Here is a 23774-nt window from a genome sequence, read left to right on the forward strand (position 1 = left end):
CCTTAAATGGTTGGATGAAGTGAATCACCCAAAAAAATAGTGTTCATTAATCAAGGACAATTACCTGATATTAAGCTGTCAGGATCTGTCAGGAAAGCACTCTTAATGTATCTCTTACATTATTATTTGATATGATTTAATAGCTTGCTTTCCAAATGCATGTAAAATAGGCCTGTCTGCTTCACTTCGCGTGGATTTGTGGGAGCTTATCTTTAAGAAGCTGGTTCTGAATGTTTCAGACCCTGAGTTGTCTGTCAAGCACCTCTCCCTTGTAAGGATGCCTATTACACCTGAGACAGCTCCAGCAGGAGGTTAGGATTTTCCTGCCCAGCTTGTGCTTCTGTCCCCACACACTCTGAAACGCTGTGGTCAGGAGACATCCTGCTGAGGGCATTGAGGAAGCGTTTATGTTTTCTGTCCGACTTCCATACAGGCTGTGCTCTTCAGGCTGTACTCTGTCACTTTCTAGAGGTCAGTTGGTTACAGTTATTCATGTTCAGAGTTCCAGGCTTACACTTTACTGTATTATGACACCTGGGTCTACATGGATAAGCCTTTAGTATCCTGTCTGAGTTTTTAAGAACATCTGTAGTAAGTGCTGCAGGCAGGCATAGGAGTTGAATTGCTGTTTGGTAATGATTCAAAAAGAAAAGAAAAAAAAAGTCCAAAGTTCATCAGTAAATTAATCTTATATTCTTCTAGACATCTTTTTTCTTTCTTTTTTTTTTTTTTTTTTTAAATAAACTCAGCAGAATCCCAGAGGACTGGAATAGTTACTATTTGTCTTTTTATTTAAGTCATAATCACACTTAAGAGGTCGTGCCTGAGATCAGGAGGTAGTTGTTCTGTGTGTTTTGCAAGCCTTGCTGGGCTGGCTACAGGAACAGGGACCATCGGTGGCAGGAGAAACAGCACTCAGGATGCTAGCCCAGGCCTTAGCACTCAGTGCTGTCCCACCAGCCAGGATATATATAAGGAACTTCCCGGCACCAGCCTGCCGGGAAGATAGCTATGTTGTGGTCACTGCTCCCGTCGCAGCTCGTGGACTTCGTGCAGGGGCTGTTGATGCGTTCTGCATGAAGCAATCCTGGCAGGAGGGAGCTGGGGCCTGCCCACTCCACGCTAAGCACCCAGAATTGCTGTTATGCGCCTGCTGCGCCGTCTGCCCCACTGCTGCTGCTTCTCTCATCCCGAGTCTGTCTGTCCTGCTGACGAGCTGTGGGTAGAGCACCTCTCTAGTGGGCAGTCTGAAGCCAAAGTGATCTCCAGGAAAGTAAAGTTGCAATTTCGTAAGAGGTTATTTTGGCAGCAGCACAGGCCACTGGCCACCCTTGCTGTTGCACTGCGCTGTCCTGGCTCAGTTATGCTGGCACAACCATCTGTGTCACCATGCTGTGAATTTGGTTTTCTCACTTTTGGGGTAACTGCCCTGATTCTGTTTTTGTTAAATTCTCTAAAAGGTGGAGTACCTAATGCTTGATTTTAAAGAGTGAGTATGTTTTCCACACAGCCCAAACTGCCTGGTGTAAAAGGTGCCTGCAAATCTTCCTCAGCCCTCACATAATTCGGAAAGGAGAGCTTTGGGATTGTGCACAGCTTGATCTGGGGACAGTATGACTCTGCACAGAAGAGAAAGGTGAAAGGAAGAGTGCCAAGGCAATTTGTGGAGTCGAGCACCAGCTCAGAGGAGGGTTTCAGGACTGCACTATTGTTATGCAGGCACCTAAGGTGTATCTTATGGTGTATTTTTCTTGAACCTTATTTGACTCTTTTCCAACAGACTCCAATGTCTGACTGGTATCAGAGGGACTATGATGTCTTTGAAAGATAACCCAGTAACACTGTTGGTGTTATGAGGAAGAACAGATGCCATAATAGACCTTAATATAACAAGAGTTGTGTTACAAAATCAGATAATTTATTCATTCTTGCTGTGGTATTGTGATACCTAATGTTCTTTTGTAGATTAAGTTTTTTTATTTTCTGAATGCTAGTTATTCAGCTCAGAAATTATTGGTTGGACTAAAGTTTTTATGGGGTGGAAGAAAAGCTAAGAATTTCCCCTTTCAGTTGTTAGGAGTGTTCTCAAATGTAATGCAGATAGTTAGGATTGCAGAGAGAGCACAACCCAGATTACTTGCATAACATCTGAAGTTTGAGCTCCTGTGAAGGGTGGGTTATTGTAACATACTTGGATATCCAAGTGTAGCTGGTTAAAATAATAGCAGTACAGCCTCATCTCCAAGAACATTTTACAGTTTATTTCTCCTCTAATTTTGAAAAACTATTTTTAGCTAATATTATGAAATTGAATGTATGCTGTTCTTCTGCCTCTTGACAAAAGCTTAGCATTCTTAGCATCCCTAGAAATTGTGCTGCAGAAAATGAGGATAAAGGGACTAGAAGTCTGTTGGAATTACAGAATTACAGTAGGCAGTAGCTGGCTGTTTTAATTATCTCAAAATTGCATATTTTACTGCCTGAGTTACCTCTGCCAGTTGGGGGCTAGGGAGGTTGTTACTGATTACAGAGTCAGGAAATAATTGTCTCAATTGGTCCTACCAAACTCATGTATATAATTCTTAAAAACTAAGATCCTAAAATGCTGCTTTGCTCTTTTTTTCTTTTTTTTTTTTTTGAGTCTGTTGAGTGTGTTGGCTTTTGATTGTGATATTGTTATGGAAGGTAACAAAATGAACCAGTTTTTACAAGGCAAACTGAAGTATGTTAATAAGATACAAAAATTAATCAGAGTTAGAAAGCATTATGTGTTTTATTTCACTTAGCCCAAGGACTCTAGTCTCCTATATAATGCAGAAGTTACAGGTGTAGAGGTGATCTTCCTTGTATCGGAACAAAGAGTAAAGTATTTCTTCATACCATATTTAAAGTATTTCAGGTTAGCAGTTCATACTCAAGTAATCAGGTTCTGATCAGTGGTTCCAATGTGTTCTGTCTTTGTCTTCATTCCCCATCCATATTGCCCAAAGAAACCTTTTTGTCTAGTAGCTTGTGTTGCAAACTGTGGATTCCTTTGTGTGTCTGTGATCTTTACTGCCTGACACTAGACATTATAATATACCTGAAAACCTCCATCTATTTCCAGTGTAAATAATTATGCACCTTCCCAACACTCATGTTTATTATATAGAACAAATAATATATTACTTAATGTTAACCAAAATGCAGCAGCAGTAGTATTATAAATGGTGGTATTTGGAGCAAATACAACAAAAGTGTGCTACAAAAAAAAAAAAAGAGAAAAAAACAGAAAGCAACTTAAGTAAAATGACTTCAACATAAATTTTATCTCCAGAAGCGTCGTTTAGGCCTCAGTGGTGTACAAGGAAAGTTCAGACCTAGAGCCTGCTGCTTCTGCTCAAAGCTTTAAAAGAATCAAATGGCAGAGGGATTGGAGGGACCAAGAAATGATAGACCTGGACCTAAGTGTTCAGGATATGTTCAGGTTAATGAATAATCGGCCTGTGAGAGAGATTAGTCCTGCTGGAAAAATAGTAATTGCTGGTCATTAGTTACTGGAAGTTCCTGTAGCATGGTACTGCATGAGAAAGTGCCGTAGCAGGAGTGCTGGCATGTTGTCACAGTGATTGCCACGTGTTGAACTGTGTACCTAGTACAGCCGGTATCATTAAAGCAGTTAACAGGTAGGATTTAAGATAGCACTAGAGATTCAGGTTGTCCTTATTTTGATTAATGCTGCAACATGGTTTATTGCCTGATAATTATAGGTCATGGCATGAATATTTCCTGTTCTCCCCATTACATTGGCAGCTTGATTTTTCTACTGGAACAGTGCCTGCAGTACTCCATCGAAGAAGTGGTTGGATGCAGTAACCTAATTTCAGTATTGCACACAGATTCAGTGTAAAGTCTTAAAGGATCTAAATAAAGGAAGTATTTTTTTAAAGAGTGTATCAAATAATGTACTTTTTCTTCATAAAGCAAATATGCCAAATTGTGTTCATCTTCATTCTAAAAGCAACTTTCTGCTTTCTTTTGTTGCAGATCACCAGAAACTGGAAAGAGAAGCTAGAATCTGTCGTCTCTTGAAGCATCCCAATATTGGTAGGAACATTTAATTGCTTTATACAGTAGACACCAGATTAGAAAATTGAGGGGAAAATACAAAATAACAAATACAAATAGCAGCTCAGAGAAATCAAACGGTAATATGTTCAGGCAAGACAGTTTCTTTATACTCTGGTGCTCCACCAGAATTCTGTGAGATGTAATATCCCAACAGGTCACCTAGAGCAGTGTGTACTGTTCTCATCTTCTCTGAGCTATTGCTCTGCCATCAATGAGCTGTCTGCGCCAGGTGTTTGGGGTTTTTTTGAGCAGTGTGTAGGAGGAGTTATTTCCAGTACTGCTCATGACTTTCTGAGACCTGCAGAATTTCATGTAACAGCATATGTTGCAAAAAGAGACAGACCAATGTCAGTAAAGTTAGTGTTGTTTTTACTGAGGTGCTTATTTTATCCTGTTTTATTTTGTGTATGAGATTCCGTTCTGCTGTAGAAAAGATAGGTAGGTGCAGAAAGCTCCCCTCCTTTTATTTCTAGAACTGTATGTTCCCTACTCCAACATTCATGGAAAGCATTAAAAAATGTGGCTTGTCTTTTTCTTTTTTTTTGTGTGTTTTCTGTTTCCTTGTTTTTAAAAACGAGTAGAAAAAGATAAGTACTTTGATCTTTAAGTAGTTGGAGCTGATTTTTTCAGACACTGAATAAAATGCCAAGGGTGTCTCTCTTACAAGAATATATGCCATACCCAAGGTGTCTGCATATCCTGTCCATCTTGTTTTTCTATCCCCATGCACAGTCTTGGAAGTTGTCATCAGACAAACTAGTAACCTCACTGTTTTAAATAAACACATATATTTGGTACAGAAGCACTTGGCAGTCTGCTTGCTTTTTCTTCTGGTTAGTTTTTCTCCTTTTCATTTTTAGCTAATGTAAGTTAGTCGTTGTGACCTTTTTAGACTAATCTAATTGTTTTATGTCTGGGAAAGAAACAGCTCTTTCCTTTTAATAATAATTGTAAATGGAAAACAAACAAACCACAGTTCAAAATGAAATACTGAATCTTTGAAAAAGCTCTCTTAGGCAGTCTCAAAGGGTTGGAGGTTTCACATGCAAATTTGGTTAAACACGAAGAGTAGAGTTATGGGCATTATTTTATCCCAGCCAAAATTTATGCATTGTGAAGTGACAGAAGACAAGGGAAGAGGTGCAATTGTTGAAAGCTGTGGTTATGTGTATAGTGCTAATCTTTCTTTAGAGTAGTTCACCTGTGCCTTCCTGTAATTATTGTTAGAGTACATTTGTGAATTTGAACCTCCCAGGGAAGAAGAATAAAAACCAGTAATAAACTGATGAAGTGGAAGAGCTGAAGTACACAGAAGAACTCTGTTAGAACAAATATCTAAATTGTATTCATGTGATCATATTTCTTAGCTCTGTTGAGTAATTCAAACCAATATTAGGGTCCAGATCCTCTTTGGCAAACCAGCTATTCCATATACGGTGATTATATGTTTGTGAATGTACGATCAGAAATGCAAGCAGACAATTGCAACTTTGCTGACAGATGGGTACAGTTACGTAAATCAGCACAAATTCCATGCTTTGTTACCAAGGTGTACAACTGAGTCAGAGGATTATAAAGCAAAATCTTTTACCCTGTCTGGGAAAAAATGGCATGTTCTAGACCTGCTAGAAACTTTTCATGATACGGAAATAACAGGCCAGGAGTTTGACAGCAGGCACAAAATTCTGTCCTTGTTCAATTTCTACTATCAGTTATTCCGCCAACCCTGCCAGTGTATCTGCCTGAAAAAGATTTTTCCAATTAACTTTGCTGCGAAAGTTCCTTGTTTGCATAATTGCAGTAGTGAAGGCCACATTGTTTCTCGTTCTTGTGTTGGAGGAAAATGGTAAATGTGGTCTGAAAAGGAGAAACTGTTTTTAAAACTTTGCAAAGGTAATGATTTTAGGCCTGCGAAGTCATAGGTAAGCTACTGAGCTGAAGAGGTTCCCGTTGGGTGCCTAGCTGGCTGTCCAGGCTCAGCCAGGCGCCTGTCCTCTCTTCCTGGCCTCCCCCTGCACCCCGAGATGTTCCCATGCGGGCTTTTTCCAGCCCTGGCCAAGGTTTGCTCTCATCCCTTGCCATCACTCCTGCAGTCATGCCCCGAGCCAGCCAGCTGTAACTCTGAAATCCTTGCAGTGCATGCTGCCCATTCACCACGCTCAACCTCTTATTCTCGCATTGCTATCACGTGCCTTTTCTGAAGCAGTGATCTCTGATGGGTTGTAATACTACATCGTACTAGGAAGTACTAATAGTGAAAAGGGAAGTGTACAGAGAAAGGTAATTCAGCTGTAGTCACAGATTACAGTGTTTTGTACGTCTCAGAATGGTAAAGATTAACCCTTGTAAACAAATTTTATTATGTATGATAAAGCGTATGTGCTTAAAAATATTAACAAGTCCATGAATATAAAATTCTGACTTTATCTGTATTTTTTTGTGAGTTGACTACCACTGATTAATTTCTAATAGCCCAGAAAATAACAGGTGTTTTGAAAAAGGAACTTGTCAAGTTAACATAAATATGTATGATTTAAGAAATAGTTCTAAAAACATTTTTTCAAATGCAATCTTTATGGGAAAGCAGAAATGTAGTTTAATTGATTGGACAATTTCTCAAAGACAATCTCAGTGCTTTTCTTTATCTTCTGCCAGTGTAGATTTTTAGTTACTTGTCTTTATGAACATTGCACATTCATTGCTGAATGGCAGTTTTCTGAAGTTAGAATTCAGTAAAACTTTCTCTTTTCTTTCAGGCTTCTTCCTATTTATTCTTCCTAGTTAGCTTGATTAAATCTCACTTCTAAAAGTGACTTGGTTTAAAGGTGTCAGTTTTAGCTTAGCTTTATTTCTAAAATAATACATATATAATATTATTCCTTTCTAGAGTACTTTATGGCCTCTTCAATTAATTATCTTTTGTGTCTTGAGACTGCCACAAGATACTTTAGGGTAAAAAAACCCTTTCAAGTTACCTTTTTGATACTTTCCCTCCAGTCAGAGTAAAGCAGCAAAGCTGTAATGAATCAGTTTTAGATTTCAGTCTGTGAGTAAACACATTATAGCTTTTATGTGAGCAAGTTTTTTTTTTTTCTTTTCTTTAGAGGAATGGAGTTTGAAAAACAATCTAAACCACTGGAACTAATTTTCCATTTGTCTTATCAGAGAAAACAGAACATGGTCAAAAAAAGAAAAATTACAGATCACTGTTTTTGTAGTTCCAGGGCAGGTGTCCAATTAGTACATAATTAGTAGAAAAATTTAGCATTTAGTTATTTCATCAGGACAAGAAAGAATTCAGGGCTAAACTTTTTAACAATCAATGTACCTATTTTTAGCTTCACAAGAATACCATTTTTATAACTATTTCATATCTGACTTGATTTTTGTTTGTTTGCTTGTTTTGTTTTTGGTGAGTGCCATTATGCTGTTAAGAAATCTTAGGATGACATTTTAAAAAGTCTTTCAATTTTAATCTGTATTCATATACACTTAAGAAGTTCTGGTATTGGCAGAGGAATCTTAAAATTAGTCACGAATGTTTTGATTTTTTTTTAAATGTAGATATGGAACCAAAGATCTGGACCAAATCAGAATTCTTTCTTTCAAAGGGATAGAACTCTGAAATTAAGGAGGCATGAAAATATTTTCATCTCATTTCTTGATTTGAATCTCTGAAAATAATCTCTGTGAATTACTAAGCACAAAATTGAGAAGAAATGATTATATTTTCTACTGCCTTTATGGAAGTATTTGAGACATAAGATTATTGTTTCAGGAATTGACATACCTACAGAAGGTTCACAGATGAAGCATTTAAGCATCTATTGAGGGAGCTAAATTCTTCATCTGAATTATCTATTAGGAAATTCCACTAGAAGAATGATTTTGAACTAAGGTAAGACAGCAACTTCTGAACTCATGTATGAGAAATCTAAACTACTGGTGATTACCCTCACTAGTCAGGTGTCAGGGAAGAAAGGTAATTAAATCAAAATCCAGATATCTAGCCCTTTTAAGTTCTTGCAAATTAAAGAAATCCATCATAATTCATTATGATACAGAAATGTTGTATTGCTTGATATGGATACGTTATATTTACAGTTAGCTAAGCATATTGAAACATACAGTCATTTGAAAAACACTTTTTGGGTGCAGCACATTTTTTTAAGACATAGATTTTTCCAAGTGCACTTGACATCCTTTTAATGAAGTCACAAATCTGGCTCATAGCATCAACTGCCATCTGTAAGGCATCTGTTTTACTTCTGTAGTATGTGCTCTTTTTTGTTGTTGTTAAGGAAGATCAGCATATTTTTTATTAGCAGTACTAGAAAAACTGATAACCACAATGAAAGTGTAAAATGTTAGTTATCATGTGATGGGATTTTCTGTAGAGGAGTTCTAAAGAAGTCTGGTTCAGTATTTTTATCTACAGATTGAAACAAAAAATGGTATCAGGTTGATGTTTTGGGACTAAGGAGCTGTAGAGTCACAAATTTAAGAAAGACTGTTGGTCTTAAAAGATGAGTGCCTGCATCTTGGAAAATAGTGACTTCGAAAAGCCTGTGATGACAGGAAATAACTACTTGAACACAAATCTCATTGAGACACTTTAAAACAAGGGAAATACCATTCTCAGATGCATGGAAATAACAGTCAGAGACAGGAAAATAGTATTTATTTGGTATCTGCCAACAGAAGCCACTTCTAGAGTACTTGAGGCTGGCTTTAACATCCAGATGTCAGTAGGTATGATCTGCGTAAAGGAGGTGATATAAGGTCTAAAAGGATAACCAGGCAATGTTATTTATTAAGGAAAAAAAAAAAAAAAGAAACATGACTGTAAGTTATGAAGTTAAGCACAGAGTTAGTTTTCTGGCAGTGAAAGTAATCAACCATGAGAATTATTTATGGATATGGTGTTTTCCGATTTGAAGTGTGGATGATTTTTTTTTTTTTAAGCCTTGTACTGAGAAGTGTTGATGCATATACTCCTGGTATTCAGAACTGAATTCAGGCCATTATTTTTGGAAACCTGAGTATTGTTGAAGAAATACTGAAAGGCAATGGTTCTTTGTCTTAAGCACCTAGGGAGCTGGACAATCCTTACTGGCTGTGTTTATATCTGACACAGAAGTGTCATGGAAACTTTCATTGTAGAAGATGTTTTCATTTCATGTGCAAGTGTAGCTCCAGAATATCTCTGAAAGTAGAGTATCTCTGTCCAGATACTGCTTTGCATGTAACTAATTCAGTTAGTTTTTCAGGATCTTTTTGGTTTACTCACTTTTTACTCAATGATTTCTTCTCTATTGAATTATCTAGTCATAATGCCTAATGAATGGTGTAGGAAAAATGCCTAAAAGAAAAGTGGTAAGAAATGGTATTTTCTGTTCTTTTTCACATCACATTTCAGACTTGATGTATCCATGAAGTTTTACAGACTTCATGTATATATGAAGTTTTATTTAGAAAATACAGAACTGCCTCATCATTTTCACCTATAATTATTTCTTAGCAATACTTATTGCTTATTTTCTGATTTCTGCCTCTGATTTCTGCCTCTGCCTGCCTCAGCTCTTTGTATTGGAGTGATTGTAGTAAAAAGTCAGCCACTGACTTGTGTTTAAAAGAACATAACGTTTGTTTCATCTTGTATATCAATTTTTTTTGGATAAGTGTGAAATTATAAACAATAGCTATTTCAGCATATAGCTCGTTACTTGTTTGACAAATGAGTTTTATCCCTTTTGCTTCTTTATAGAAAAGTATTTTTTATTTGTTACTCAGAAATACTTCAGAAATATATCAGTGATGTCCACAGCAACACTAAAATTCTGCTTCCTCCATAGCCCATGTATTTTTTTTCTCATAGTATACTAATAAACAGACAAAAATAAGAAGTGAGATCAGGTATCTTTCTTTTGTGTAATACTACTCTGTTCCAACAGAGTAGTATTAGTTTCTGTTCATTACTGCCAGTCCAGACTCCTGTACTCTCAGGGAGAATTAAAATGATGCTGAACTTCAGCCCTTGTGAGGAAACTCTTGAGTCCTTTCCCCCTGATCTGTCGTTGGTAATACTGGTATTTTCTTCTTCCAGCAGTAACCTTGAATTCCAGCCTCCTCCTTTTCTAATATTTCTTGAGTGATTTAAACTGCTTCCTCTATCACATTGTGGTAGGAAATTTTGGGCAAACAGCTCAAGCTCCTTTAGTAACAAAGCTCCAACAGTTTGTGCTGGACTGCAGTAGTTTGCACAGTTGTCTGATTTTCAGTGTTGCTGATTTCTCAGATTCTTACCATAACAAGATTACTGCAACATCACCATGTATACATTTTCTTTACTTACTGCAGCTGATTAACATAATTGAGTTTAAAATGGAAGACATAAATGTTGGTTAAGCTTTCTCTTTGGAGAACCTAGCACTTTGTAATGATTACATGTCAAGCTATATTAAAAATTTACCTCTATTACCAAACAAATTCCCACAGAGGATTTCTGTCATCTTAAGCAACTATTATTTTTACATCTGTTACATTCTCTAGTGCTCCCAATTTAATAATTTAGAAATTTGTAAAGAAAAAGTGAAAGGAAATTAATCATCTCTTCACCATGAAATCCATTGCCACCGACATGATTTCCAGCTTTACCTTCTTTTGTTAAACTTTGATTTGTTGGTCCTCTTTTAACTTTGTCAAATTGTATTTTAGCAGCCTGTGATTTGTAGGCTAGTAATCTATGTATTTTTGTGGGTTTAACACTGCTACACCATCTTATTATGACTCCTTTTGATGTTGATTTAGAGCCTGCTGTTGTGATTCTGGTTTATGAGGTACCAGCAATTGATAAAAACAGTATTAGCCCAACGATGCAGGTCCTGACCCAGTCTGAAAAATTGCTGAGTCAAGTGTTTTTTTTTATTTCCTGGTCGAGTTTGTTGTTGCAGGGTTTAAGCTGAACTGAGTAGTGTTTTCCTAAATCAGACTTCCCACTTTTTCTCCCTGTACCTGCTGCAAAGGCTACTGCTACCTTTACGTTCCCCCTTGTCAAAAGCTATACACGGCAAAAGTTGGAACAGTTTGTGCAGTGTAATAGGATCACTGTGAATAACCAGAACCTTCGGGTTTTCACATGGTGGTGCCAACACATCTGGCTTCACTAGTGCACATTATTCCTTCCCTTTCTGCTGCCACCGCCTCCCCCCGCAGGTGTTGTATAAGATATGGCAAGCAGGCAGGATCTGCTAACCAGCTACATCAGGCTCAGGTCAGACTGATGAACCTTCATTTCTTCCCGAAAGGCCACAGCAGATTTTACTGACATGTGGCAGCCCTTCGGGTGATAAATGAAGTCCTCCTGGCAACAAGACAGGTTGTCCCTGAGTGGCTTTATAAGCCAGGATATTTAGAGGTAAGTAGGACTGCCAAGCAGAAACTGTGCCGTGTCAGCCCTAATAGGCCTGAGCCAGTTGTGCGCGGATCTGTTTGCATAGCCGCCATCAGACTGGAGCTGTGGCACTGCTCACTACCATGAGTTGCTGTGCTTCAGGACAGAATAGCAGAAGTTGTCTCATTTTTAAAGAACGAGCTGGACCAGCATATGGGAGTGTGGAGCAGCATCTTTCCAAGGGAAAGTGGCTTTGCAGCAGGTCAAGAGGCAGGCTAGCTCCAGGACAGCCTGCGACACCAGGCGAAAACAAATCTCTGAGCTGACTTCATAAATGTGTTGGTGTCTGTTTGCAGTCCTCTCTGGTTTCCGTGCTTCGAGTTGGGAACATCCCATAAACTGCTGAGGAAACGCAGCACCCAGACTTGGTGCTATTCCTCATCAAACTATTAACGCTTGCATTCGGCTTAGTTATTCAGAAGTGCAGCTTTAGGAAAAAGCCTTCCCCTTGGTGTTTTCTCATCTCTTTCCACAGTAACACAGAACATCAGCGTAGAATTTGTGAAATTCTGGGAGAATTCGTGGGGGAAAAATAAGAAACTTCATGTTATCTTGTCCATTTTAGACAAAGGGTAATTAAAGATACGTGGGTTTTCTGTCCCATTTATGTGAGTCCTTTATGTTTTACTCACCACGTTTGTGCATGGGATTTCACGTAAATTCACAATAGTGTTTCTTTTCAGATTCTTGATATACAACAGATGTGGAATCAGTAAATCCTTTCTGAATTTCATTTGATGTACCATGGCAAAGTTGAGAGTAGCTCAGCTGGCATTGGTTAAGTTACTGTATAAACCCAATGTGGAATAAGAATCAGGCCTGTTCAGGTTTGGTGGATGTACTTCTTTAGCACAATATTTTTCTGAGCTTAATTTCAGTTTTCACTCTTTACATAAAAAAACACACACAGAAAACCATCGAAAAAACAAGCTTTAAAGGTAGTAACACAATTCTTTGATGCAGTGAAAATCAAAGAAATACTCAACTACATGAATTTATGCTCAATAAATATGGTCCTCCCTCAGGAATATATTAACTATATATAGAAACCAGAAATTTATGGGTCTGATATATAGATCTCACTTTCTTTAATAACATTTACTGCTATGATGAGATAATTATTTCGACAATTTAAAATCTCTTCCTTTGAATTGAATTATTAAATTTGTAATCTCCTTGATGAATAAGGTGAACCACAGTACTTGAGAGAATTAAAACATCAAGAAACCAAATAAACCAGTGATATTACATGATTTCATACTTAATGCAAAACCCCATTTAATGAATATTGTAAAATAACAGATTCAGAGCTTAAACTCAAAAAGTGGTTACAGGTTGTAGTCAAACAGTGAAGTGCAACAATGGAATATAGCAGCTGTTTTTGTGGTAGCTAGTAGTGTCATTAAATGCACTGTAACGAGAATGAAGCAGGCAGGAAGGCACAATGGGGCTTTTTTTTATCTATTTTTTTTCCATTGCACCTGACTTTTCTGCAGTCTTCATTCTGAGTTGTTTTTGCTATTTCTATGCATTCGATTTCTCTGATTGTTGAAGTAGTTGGGGATGCATAGGTGATGTTTAAGGTGAAGAGACTGAAGATTTTCACCACTGATATTGTAAGAATTTTGTGGGGAAGGGGCTGTGTGGTATCTGTTTACTTTCTGTAGACCTTTTGGTGCCACTAAAAGGGAGTGCAATGTCAAAAAAGAAAAAAAAATCATAGCTAAATTATTTAAATTTACTGCCAGTCAGGGAATCAGTAATTTCCAATATGTAACATTAAGTATCAGATAATGTGGTCTGTCTGTGTGCCAAAGCAAAGAACTCTAAAGGCAAATTTATTAGGTGTTACACCTTTTGTCCCTGTTTCAGTTAGAACATAATCCTTTTATTCTGTTAAAAGTGGCGTGGAGTCTTTTGGTTTTACTCTTCTGGGTTACTGTGGAGCATAAAAATGTATTTTAGCATAGGTGATAACATTACTATGCCACACTAGGCTATTCTTTCCTTTAAATGGAGGGTGAGATTATTCTAGCTCAACTGAAGCATTGCTGGTTGCAACGTCCCTGCTAACTGGAGTAACATCCATAATATACTGAGGAAATAAGGTTTCACTAAGATTTGACACAGAAGTTGTCATTTTTTTGCCACAGAAAGTATATGCATTATTTGCGCCAAAATGGGTAATGATAAAGTATAAATCAAGCGTGAGCCAGACCTTGAAGGATTTTCCTAGCCTGCTTATAGCTGGTTTTGTATATTTTCTTAAACACATGAAAATTCTTTTCACGCTGTGTCTAGCAGCTTCTAAATAAGCTTTCTTTCCATACAGTCAGTTATGCTTGTGTAGCCAGGCATTTTAAATGTAAAATAGAGTAATCCACAGAAAGGGGAAGCAGAATTTGAATATCTCATTTGAGGAACCTGCTGCAAGGGGTCAGTGCTAGGATAGGCACTGCACTTCCCATTTGTGTTTTGATTTGGGTTTTTTTGCTTAATGTCTGCGCATGCTTTCTAGAACAAAGAGTTTCATAATTGCGCTGCTGACTTCAAGAACCATATAAATAAACCAGGTTAAAATAAATTACTCTCTTTTTAGAGATTAAGTTTTGAAAACTTACATTTTTTTGTTTGAAAGCTTGGTTTGTTATGAATCTGCAACCACGTGTTATACATATGCAGAGACATCATGACTCCCAGCTAAACCACAAATATGTAATTTTCCTCTGGACCCTTTCCTCCAAAAACATAGATCTCTACTAAAGCTTAAATATTCTTTTCTTTCAGTAAAGCGAGCAGATACTTTTGGGGCATTTTTAGGGGATATTATAAGTTCTACTCCCTTTACTTTGTGCAGATAATGTTGTTGTTGACGGTTTAGTTGGTAAATGCTACACTGGTTCTCAGGTTGATATCCAAATGCTGGGAAAAAAATCTTGTGAACCTCCTACTTGAGTTGGAAAACAAACTGAAAAAAGGTTAGAGTGTATTCACTAGCATGGCTGTATGTCATTGTTTGGATGGCTTTAGTGCAGCCCTCATGAGAGGTAGGATTGTTGTCAGGTAGTTTCCATTACAAACCCAGCTACAGTCCTGAAATCTGTGGCTGTGGGCTGAACCCAGTGGGACATGTCTGTCTTGGCCTGCTCACTTTTCCAGGAAAAAAAAAAAAAAAAAAGAGAGAGAGAGAATTAACAGTCAGGCAACATTTGTTTCCCAAGCAGCCAAAATCAGCCCATTTAGAGGATTTTGCATCCTAACCCAAAGGCAGTGAGTTGTCACCATTGCCAGCAGGGAGGCTGGGGGGAGCAATCAGTATGTACCTGCTTGTGGAGAAGGGCTCAGAGGAGAAAGCATTTGCCTGTTTGTACCACTTCTGACCTGTGTCCCATCTTTATCCCTCCCTGCCGCTGTCCTTTGGCTCCCTGGGATGTGGGGAAAAGCATCATTTTAGAGGTGGGAGAAGAAAGAAGAAGAGAGAAAAAGCAGGAAGGGTGGCATGGCTGGTAGGGAGGAGGAGGCACTTGAGTGAGGGAGTGGCTGAAAGCTGGGGATGTGAGCTGGAACTGGAGAGAGGCTGAAGGAAGGTCTCCTGATTTTCAACAAAGTATTGTTCTGGCTGAAGTGATCATAAATCAGGAGCTGTGCTCTGGGAGCTTGCTGTGATGCTTAAGAATGATTTTGCTCCTCTTCCAAAGATGGTACAAACACAAGGAGCTTATTAGGAGAGGCAATCCCGGGGGCTACTACATCTTCCTAGACATTTTGCTTTAGTTACATATCCCACTCCCTGACAAGTACCATAGATCATGGAATCATGTGAGTTGAAAGGGATCTCTGGAGGTTATCCAGTCCCAACCCCCTCCTCAAGCCATGTTCAGTAAAATCAGGTTATGCAGGCTGCTGAGCTTGGAGCATCTCCCGTGAAAGAGGTTGCACAGTTGCTCTGGGCCCTGCTCCAGTATTTGACCACCTTCCTGTCAACATAAATAAATAAATAAAAGTGTAAGTATGCCCAGCTGGGGTTTTTCCATATTCCAGCCTGCATCTGTTGCCTCTTGCCTTGTCATTTGCGTCCTGGAGAAGACTGCCTCTGTCTTTGCAACAGCCTCCCTGCTGGCAGCAGTGAGACGCGTAGCATCTGACCTGGCCCTTCCTCGTGTGCTGCCTGCAGCCCCCTCATCGTCTTGGTGGCCATCTGCTGGAGAGTGCAGGGGAGAAATCATAGCTAGAAAGAAATTAAGCTGTCCTTGTAAGTTTTTACAGTGGGCTGACACAAGAAGTTAATTTCATGAGTTACTTCAGATGCACAAGATACCGTGTAAATCCATGTGTCACGTTTGTATGCTTTTAATTCTAGATCTGAGCATTTCATTAGAGTGTTTTTAGGATGCTTTCCTGGATGAGATTTAGGGCTATTTTTCCAATAAATCAGATATTTTAAAGTTGGCAGAACTATATTTATACAGTAAATGAACAGGAGCAAAGTGTTGGCAATGTTGCATTCCCTGAAATCTTGCCTGCTGATCAGTGAACAAGGTACTGGAAAGAAAAGTGGATGTTCTTGAATACAGCTGCAACCCTGTAAAATGTTTTTACTCCCTTTAAAAAAAAAAACACATCCGCTTTCATGTTTAAATATTGTGACATAAGTTGTTAACGAAAGTGGAATTTGAGTAAAAACTGTAAACATGGCCTGACTCTTTGGAATGCAGTTTTTATTTAGTTCCAAGTCGTGCATTTGGAAGTACATTTTATAGGTTGAACTTCGGTGTTGTGTCTTGTGCAGAAATTTTCTTGAATATTGAGGTCAGCACACAGGAAAACTGGTTACTTAATAAAAATGTAAAATTTGACGTAGGAGATAATGAGTAACGTACAGTGAAACTGTGCACTGCTGTGACAGTGGGAGGCTGGCCAAACATTGGTCTTTGACTCTTCTCTATTTAGCAGTGTAGACCTAGGGCGTTTTCTCTATTTATGCAAATGCACTTTAGGAGTAGTGGCAGTACAAATTATCTCTGTGTCTTGTCCTGGAGAAATCATAAGAGAAGAAAAGTCATAGCACAATTTATTTCCTTGCTCAGATTACCATATCTGTGGTGATTTTAGTGATGAGGGCAGCCACCTCAGTTAGACTGCTGGCCAGTACCCCTTACAAAAACCAAAAGCTTCTAGATTTTGAAGAGTTTCTTGTTTACTTCTGTGTTTCCCTGAGAGGAGTTCTCTTGTAAACTACTTGCAACAGCAAGATTTATTTATTTATTTTTAAATAACTGTAGGTCTGTCCTCGCCAGGACCCCAGGAAGCCTGCTTAGCCTATTCTGTCTGAAACTCTGCTGGGATGTTGCCTTCTGTTGTCCCCCTGCATGGCAGCAGTGTGCCAGCGGTTGGTGCCAGTCTGGCTAACCTCACCCCTTGTGCTCAGTGGCTGCAGGGAATCGGTCGGTCCAGATTATGACAGCTGTCCCCCAACCATCCCCTGTCATGGTCTAGCTTGTAGCATGTTTCAGATGTCCTTTAGGATTTTCCTCACTCCTTCAAATGTTTGCCTTAAAACGGTCATAAATTCACTTTTCATCCTGATGGGAGGCTGTCATGTTGCTCTGCTCCAGGAATTACATGTGAAAGCCATGGCATACCAGAAGATGTTACTGGGACTGGTGTCTCAGCTTTTAATATGCTGCAACCTAACACAGAGAGCACAGAGACTGAACGCTTTTTCCCCTCTAATACCACTGTGCAACATCACTGGCATTAGATAAATATTTTATAATTGCTCAGTTCAGGCTGTTTTTGCAGATTTCTGCACTGGAGACTTTTACTCCTACCGAACTGCTGATGCAGGATTTTTTCCAGTTGGTGCGGGTTTAATGATACCTCTATCCTCCCAGTCACCTTCCAAACTTGGAAGTTCTATTTTTAGTGGCTTCAGTAGTGTGTTAGTATTCATGGAGTGCCCATGCGAATGTGCTTCTAATTTTAGTTTGTCCTCTAGATATCTGTCTTCTTTAAATACATCTACCTTCTCATTACAGTCACCCTGGGCCAAGCATGGCACTCTGCTCCTGGTGCATGTAAATTGAAGATGTTCTGGTATAGTATAGTACTGTAATGAAATCCATAGCTCTACTCTTGTGCTGCACAGCAGTGAATAGCAGTCATATGTATCAGCAGTTGTATAGTCCAAGCAATGGTTATTTAATGAATTTATATGTGCATTTATTTAGCAGGTGACCCTGAGAGTTACTTAACCGTATTCCATCACTACTTGGTGTAATCTCAATTGTGTTATTGCTGCTGCTATGTTGAATATGGCTATGCAGTCTAGCTTGGATAGATTGGTTGATGAACTAAAGACGTAATTGTAGCTGACTGCCTTGCAGCTATCTTCTGTAGCATACATATTGTGGGAGTTGCTGGATGTGCTAAACAGACTGCCTAATAAGGGGATTATTTAAAGAGGTGTTTCAACTGCAGCTAGTAGTCTGGTTTTATGAGTGCAGACTGGCTTCCTGCTCTCTCTTGCAGCTTCTCTTCCATCCAAGTCTGTGTGGGTTTCCACAGAGCTAATTACCATCTTACAAATAGTCCTGTGGGACAGGACAAACTGTCCAATTTCCATTTATTGTGAGACTGTGATTAAAAGACAATGGCAGTTTTTCATCATAAGCCTCAAGTTTGTCATCTATTAAGTTAATATGCATTCCGTGCCTTTTGTAAAACAAAACCCTTTCAACCATTTGGAATGATCATTTACTTGTAAACTTGCATGTTATGAAAATCATAGTAATTTATAGTTGTCCTCTGTTCTGGTAGCATGGCTTACTGTGGTGGTTAATTGATAGAGGGGGAAACAATGTGCACTCAGAAATTAATGCAAACACTTTTGAGCCCAGCCCTTTAGATGGAGATGGAGTAGGATTATTAGGGAAATGTTCTGTCTTGATATGGGACTTTGCATTTCTCTGTCTCATGCTCTGTCAAGTTATTGAAAGTTTCAACTCCTTATATGTCATCTTGATTAGTTGTAGAAGCATTTGGTTATCTAGGTTACTGGAAAGTTTTGTTCACTACCATTTGACATTGTATAGAGGTCTGCACCATCACACTGATAGCTAGAAACATGAAACCAGTTACAGTAACCTTGCTTTTCCCTTGAGACTTTTCAGATCATGTGCTTTTTCAGATTGGTAGTGAGTGTAAGAAACAGATTTATTTTGCGTGTTCACTGCAAACTGTGGCATAGTGTAAAGATGTCTAGTCTTGTTTTTTGTTTCTGCTGGTGTCAAAGAGCAGGTTAAGTCAGTCATGCTGTTAGAATTAAATTAATACAGGTGCACACACCAGCTTTTTTTAAGTTAGTTTGGGTATCTCTACACTATGTTACCATTTGCAGGACAGACATACCCTACGAAGCATTCTCTAACTATAACAATTACAAATGAAAATATTTATCTGTAATTGTTGTGCACTAAACTATGCCCTGCTAGGAGAGGGAGAAGTAGCAGTGGAAATCCTTCTGCACTGTCATTAATCTTTGGAAATATCTTGATCAAGTCAGTGTTAGCTAGACTTTCTGGGCTGTGAACTATGTGGGAAGCTCTAGGCCTGCCACTTGCTCAGAGATAAGTTGTTTCACCTTCTGTAACCTACTGCCATTTTGCATGCTAACAGCACGATACTTGGTGCTTTATCTGTTTATATAGGAGAACTCAATGGTATAGCTATATTTTAATATTCAGAAAAGTAGTATGAGCCTATTTCCTCCCTGACTGCAGGGCATTCAGGGAGTTTTTTATTGTGTAGTAGCCAGTATATTGTCATGAGAAGCTAATCACATCCTAATAAAACCTGTGTAATCTTTGTTTTCCACAACACTTATAGATTCATCAGGAAACTGATAAAAGAAAAAATGTAGTCCCTAGCTTACCCCTGTCGCCACCAGAAATGTGTTGCATAAGATAGGAGTCATATGAAGTCTGAGGGGATATCTGTAGACCACAAACCACAAGGAGTCAATCTTCGGGTTTATCATATTACTCTCATTCAGGATATTTGGGACTGTTTGTGAAAGTTGTTACCAGGAACATGTGATTGTAATTATGCGCGTGTTACAGTTCTCTTGTGTCCATTTTAGGTCTTTTTCCTCAAAGCTTATAACGCAAAATAGAAAACTGTTGGACCCAATCCTATGAAGGTTGCTATAGCCATGTTTTCATGCAGTGGTATAAAAACAACTATCAGATAAAATGACAGAGGATAATTTTACAGTGGTACTGTGTAAACATTAGAAAATAATAAGTTCATCCCCTAAAATAAAGATTGTGTAATGATAATAGGGCAAGGAGATGTTTCGTTTTGCTTGTGCAGCTTAGCTGATACAAGTCAGTTGGAAAACAATATTTTCATTCACATTTTGTTAATGAAAAGGTCTTTTTCTAGAAATGTTTAGACACGCTTCATCATCTACAAAGAAAAAGTATAGTCAGTGATTAAGGAAGTTTCCAAACTATATTGGTGAAGCAGTGCACAGAACTGAAAGATTGGTGAAGTGACTACATTATTATATAGCAAAATTACTACATAATAATTGTAAAATCTGAAACGGTGGGAGTGTTTTGTTTGCGTTTGGTCCTTTGCTCACAAGTCACGTAGGAATGGTTGTAATGGATCAAGTCAAAAGCCAGCCTAGTTGGTGTCTCCAGTAGTACCTGTGGAGGCCTAACACATAGTAGCAGTATCTTCCCCAAATGCTTCCCTAGTCTCCAGTAGTTGCAGGTCAAGAGCTTTCTAAACAAATGAAAGTTTTTATGTATTTTAGTAACACTGCAGATCACTTCCATGAAGTTGACTTTATTGTCCTTGACCTAATTTGTTGCTGAAATTAGTCCATGGCCTCCAGGCAGTGCCTCTGCCACATACAGCATTTTCTGATCTCCAAGTACTGCTGCTCGTTAAAATAATGTTTAGCAATATATGCCGGAAGCAGTTTAGAGATAATGTTGACTTGGTGTCTTAGCTTTTTTACGTATGGATTTAATTTATATATCACCATTTTTACTGCCATATTCTGATATTAAATATTGCAATTAAAAGTGCCTAGAGTCTGTCCTAGTGCCTGGAGTAGAAGATAAGTGATTTGGTTGTCTCGTTGTCAAACTAAATAAATAGTCATTAAATTCCAGGTGCCCTCAAAAGGTGGTACTTATTGTGGTTAAATGAATAAGTGTGCACTCTTGGTGGTTACTCTGCATAAATACCTGTAAGTCTTCAAAAAATGAGCTCAGATGTGTTTGACTCTAATGTTTATAACCACTAAAAAGAGTAACAACCTTTATAACGTAATTAATGTCTTTTAAACTTCTCTGACGTACAGAGAAGATAATGATACCATCATGCATGATCTTCACTGCAAATCTAGAATATTTCAAGGTCATGCTGATTTCTGTTGCCCACGAAGATGATGACTAAATGCGTTTAATCGTACAGTATGGACTGGTAATAGAAGTTGCATTTGGTTTAACACTATCATACTTCCCGTATTAGCACAACAGTACCTAATGTTAAAGTTATTCTGTAGGGAGTAGAATTTTAGCTCTGTCTGCTTACAAAAGTTGCTCCAACTTAAGCAAAAACTGATTTATTTTTAAACTGATGTAGTTAGTTTTTGTGGCCATCTTTTGACTCTTTGTTGTGTAAACTGGGAAATTGTTTTGGTTTAAATTAATTGATGTCTTGTTTTAGGCTGAATTAAAAGAATATAAACTTTGTTTTTCTGCCAACATAACATAAACTAGAGCATTTTTCTTTTGTAGACAAAGGTCTTAATAAGCAATATTGTAATACTCTCTCTATAGTCTTCAGTAAGAAATAAGTAAAAATAAAGTTTCTTCATATATTCTGTTGACATCTTCCCATGGAGTGGGATGCCAAGAATTCCCCAAGACAGCCTTATTTGAAAACAAGTTAAAGCTCTAAAGGCAAAAGAGAAAATACAGCAAACAAACTAAATCCTTTTTATGTCAGAAGTTTTGGACTTCTGAGAATTAAATGGGAGGAGGCTATTCAATTTATATTCCCCCTAAAGTGTAACTGGTGTTAAATGAAGTCCCACTTAATCCTTCTTCTACCTGCAAGTCAGCCAGCCTTTATACAGCATTTAATGTTCCCTACTGAGTTGTGCAAGAGAGGTGCACAGCTCTGTGTGCCTTAGAAATGCCTGGCCTCTGCGCTCTCGTCTCACTTGGTGGCTGTAACACACAACCTCTGAGCAGAGGGCTGGGGATGCTCCCGGCTGGCAAGCATGAGGGTCTGCCCTCTGCCTCTTCCCTCAGGCTGGGAAAGCGGTAGGGTTAAAATACACTGAAGTGTCTTTTGGCTCTCCATGGTCTATATTTCGTCATAAAAGGAATAGTAAAGTTTTCATTTTAAAGGTTATATATCCAGTTTGAGGCTAAAATGAACTTTATAGTTAAAAGTTAATTTTTCAGGAAATAAACATGACGATAAAGGTGATAATTTTGAAATATGTATCTATATATTGAATAAGTACATTCAGCCTATTTTGTGCATAGTGTTTAACATATATTAACACATTTGTAAGGCCAAAGTCTAGAGGTATTTTGCAACCCGTCCCCACAATAGCCAAGAGCAAGAGGAGCCTATCTAGCACACTGTGCTGTTACTTGCTTTACACATAAAATCTCAAAAGTGATTTGTACCCAAGGATTAGACAGGCTCCCTATTCACAGTGGTGTGTGGGCTGTCTGTTGCTCCCTCTTCTTGAATATTTGTCTTGACTGAAGGGGAGAAGGATCCCAGCATATTGTCATTTCAGAGATCAGTCAGGGAGCTGTTTCATGTAAGTGTTAGGCTGTAGTTCCCATGTGGTTTTCCTTTCTCTTCTCATACACAGCAATCAAGTTGCAAGCGCACAGTCTGTGCCTGGAAATGGTTTATTCCAGAACATTTGCTCCAGCATTTCCTTGCTGATGGAAAGGGCTGCTGCTTCATGGCCAGCATGGGGACCAGCAGAGGGGGGCACTGGAAGTTGAAGGAGACAATCCCTGTCGGCCTGCATTCTCTCTTCACTAATACAGCGTGTTTTAGCAACAAAATTCAGGACAGGGTATAACTGCAGTTACTTCCCTGAGGAAAAGAAGGGTTTCCAACCTTCCTCATGCCAAATAATCAGATGGACTCAAGCAACCTGGTACAACCTTATAATAAACTCTTTCAAGCCAGCGGTAGCTTGACTGTCCAGATAAGGCCTCAAAGAGGCTGCATTGCCAGCTGGGCTGGTAGGCCACACGCTGAAGTAAGTGTTACACCTTGCAGTACAGGGGGAGCAGCCTGCAAATTTTGAAGGAATTTGTGGTGTTTGTTTGTTTTCCTTCTCCAAAAAGTATATTCTTCTTTAGGAAATATTACACATAATGGAAAGTTTCCATGGTTGAGCAGAGACATGTTTCCATGAGGTACTTTTGTTACAGCTGGAAATGAAATCTACCTGGATTCCTTGATCAAAAGTATTAGGAATTTGTTTGCATAGGGATAATTAGTTTTCCTCATATACTTTAAAAAAAATGATTTTCAGAGGAGTTTTTATTGAGAGCAGCCCTGAGGAGAAGGACCTGGGGATGTTGGTTGGATGGTGGCAGCAGTGTGCACTTGCAGCCCAGAAAGCCGATCGTATCCTGGGCCACATCAAAACCAGCGTGGCCAGCAGGTTGAGGGAGGTGATTCTCCCTCTCTGCTCTCGTGAGACCCCACCTGGAGCCCTGTGGTCAGCTCTGGGGCCCCCAGCACAAGAAGGACAGGGACCTGTTGGACTGAGTTCAGAGGAGGGCCATGAAGATGATTTAGAGGGCTGGAGGACCTCTCCTACAAAGGCAAGCTGAGAGAGTTGAGGTTGTTCAGCCTGGAGAAGAGAAGGCTCCAGGGAGACCTTACAGAGGCCTCACAGTACCTAAAGGGGCCTACAGGAAAGCTGGGGAGGGACTCTTTGTCAGGAAGTGGAGTGGAATAATAAAGGAGTAATGGTTTTAAACTAAAAGAGGGTAGATTTAGATTAGTTACAAGGAAGAAATTCCTCACTCAGAGCACGGTGAGGCACTGGCACAGGTTGCCCAGAGAAGCTGTGGATGCCCCATCCCTGGAAATGTTCAAGGCCAGGCTGGATGGGGCTTTGAACAACCTGGTCTGGTGG

At 38.9% G+C, this 23774-nt stretch overlaps 1 protein-coding gene across 37 annotated transcripts in view; it reads left to right on the plus strand.

Annotated features, from left to right (window-relative positions):
- CAMK2D (calcium/calmodulin dependent protein kinase II delta) overlaps positions 1 to 23774 on the plus strand; it is a 166633-nt gene that overhangs the window by 60660 nt on the left and 82199 nt on the right. For all 37 annotated transcript variants that reach the window (XM_083833384.1, XM_083833366.1, XM_083833380.1 and 34 more), the window contains one exon: positions 4027 to 4086. In XM_083833384.1, the coding sequence (XP_083689510.1) occupies positions 4027 to 4086 (60 nt within the window). The remainder of the gene's footprint in view (positions 1 to 4026; positions 4087 to 23774) is intronic.

Source organism: Anser anser (assembly GCF_964211835.1).
Source record: "Anser anser genome assembly, chromosome: 4".
Classification (NCBI taxonomy): domain Eukaryota; kingdom Metazoa; phylum Chordata; class Aves; order Anseriformes; family Anatidae; genus Anser; species Anser anser.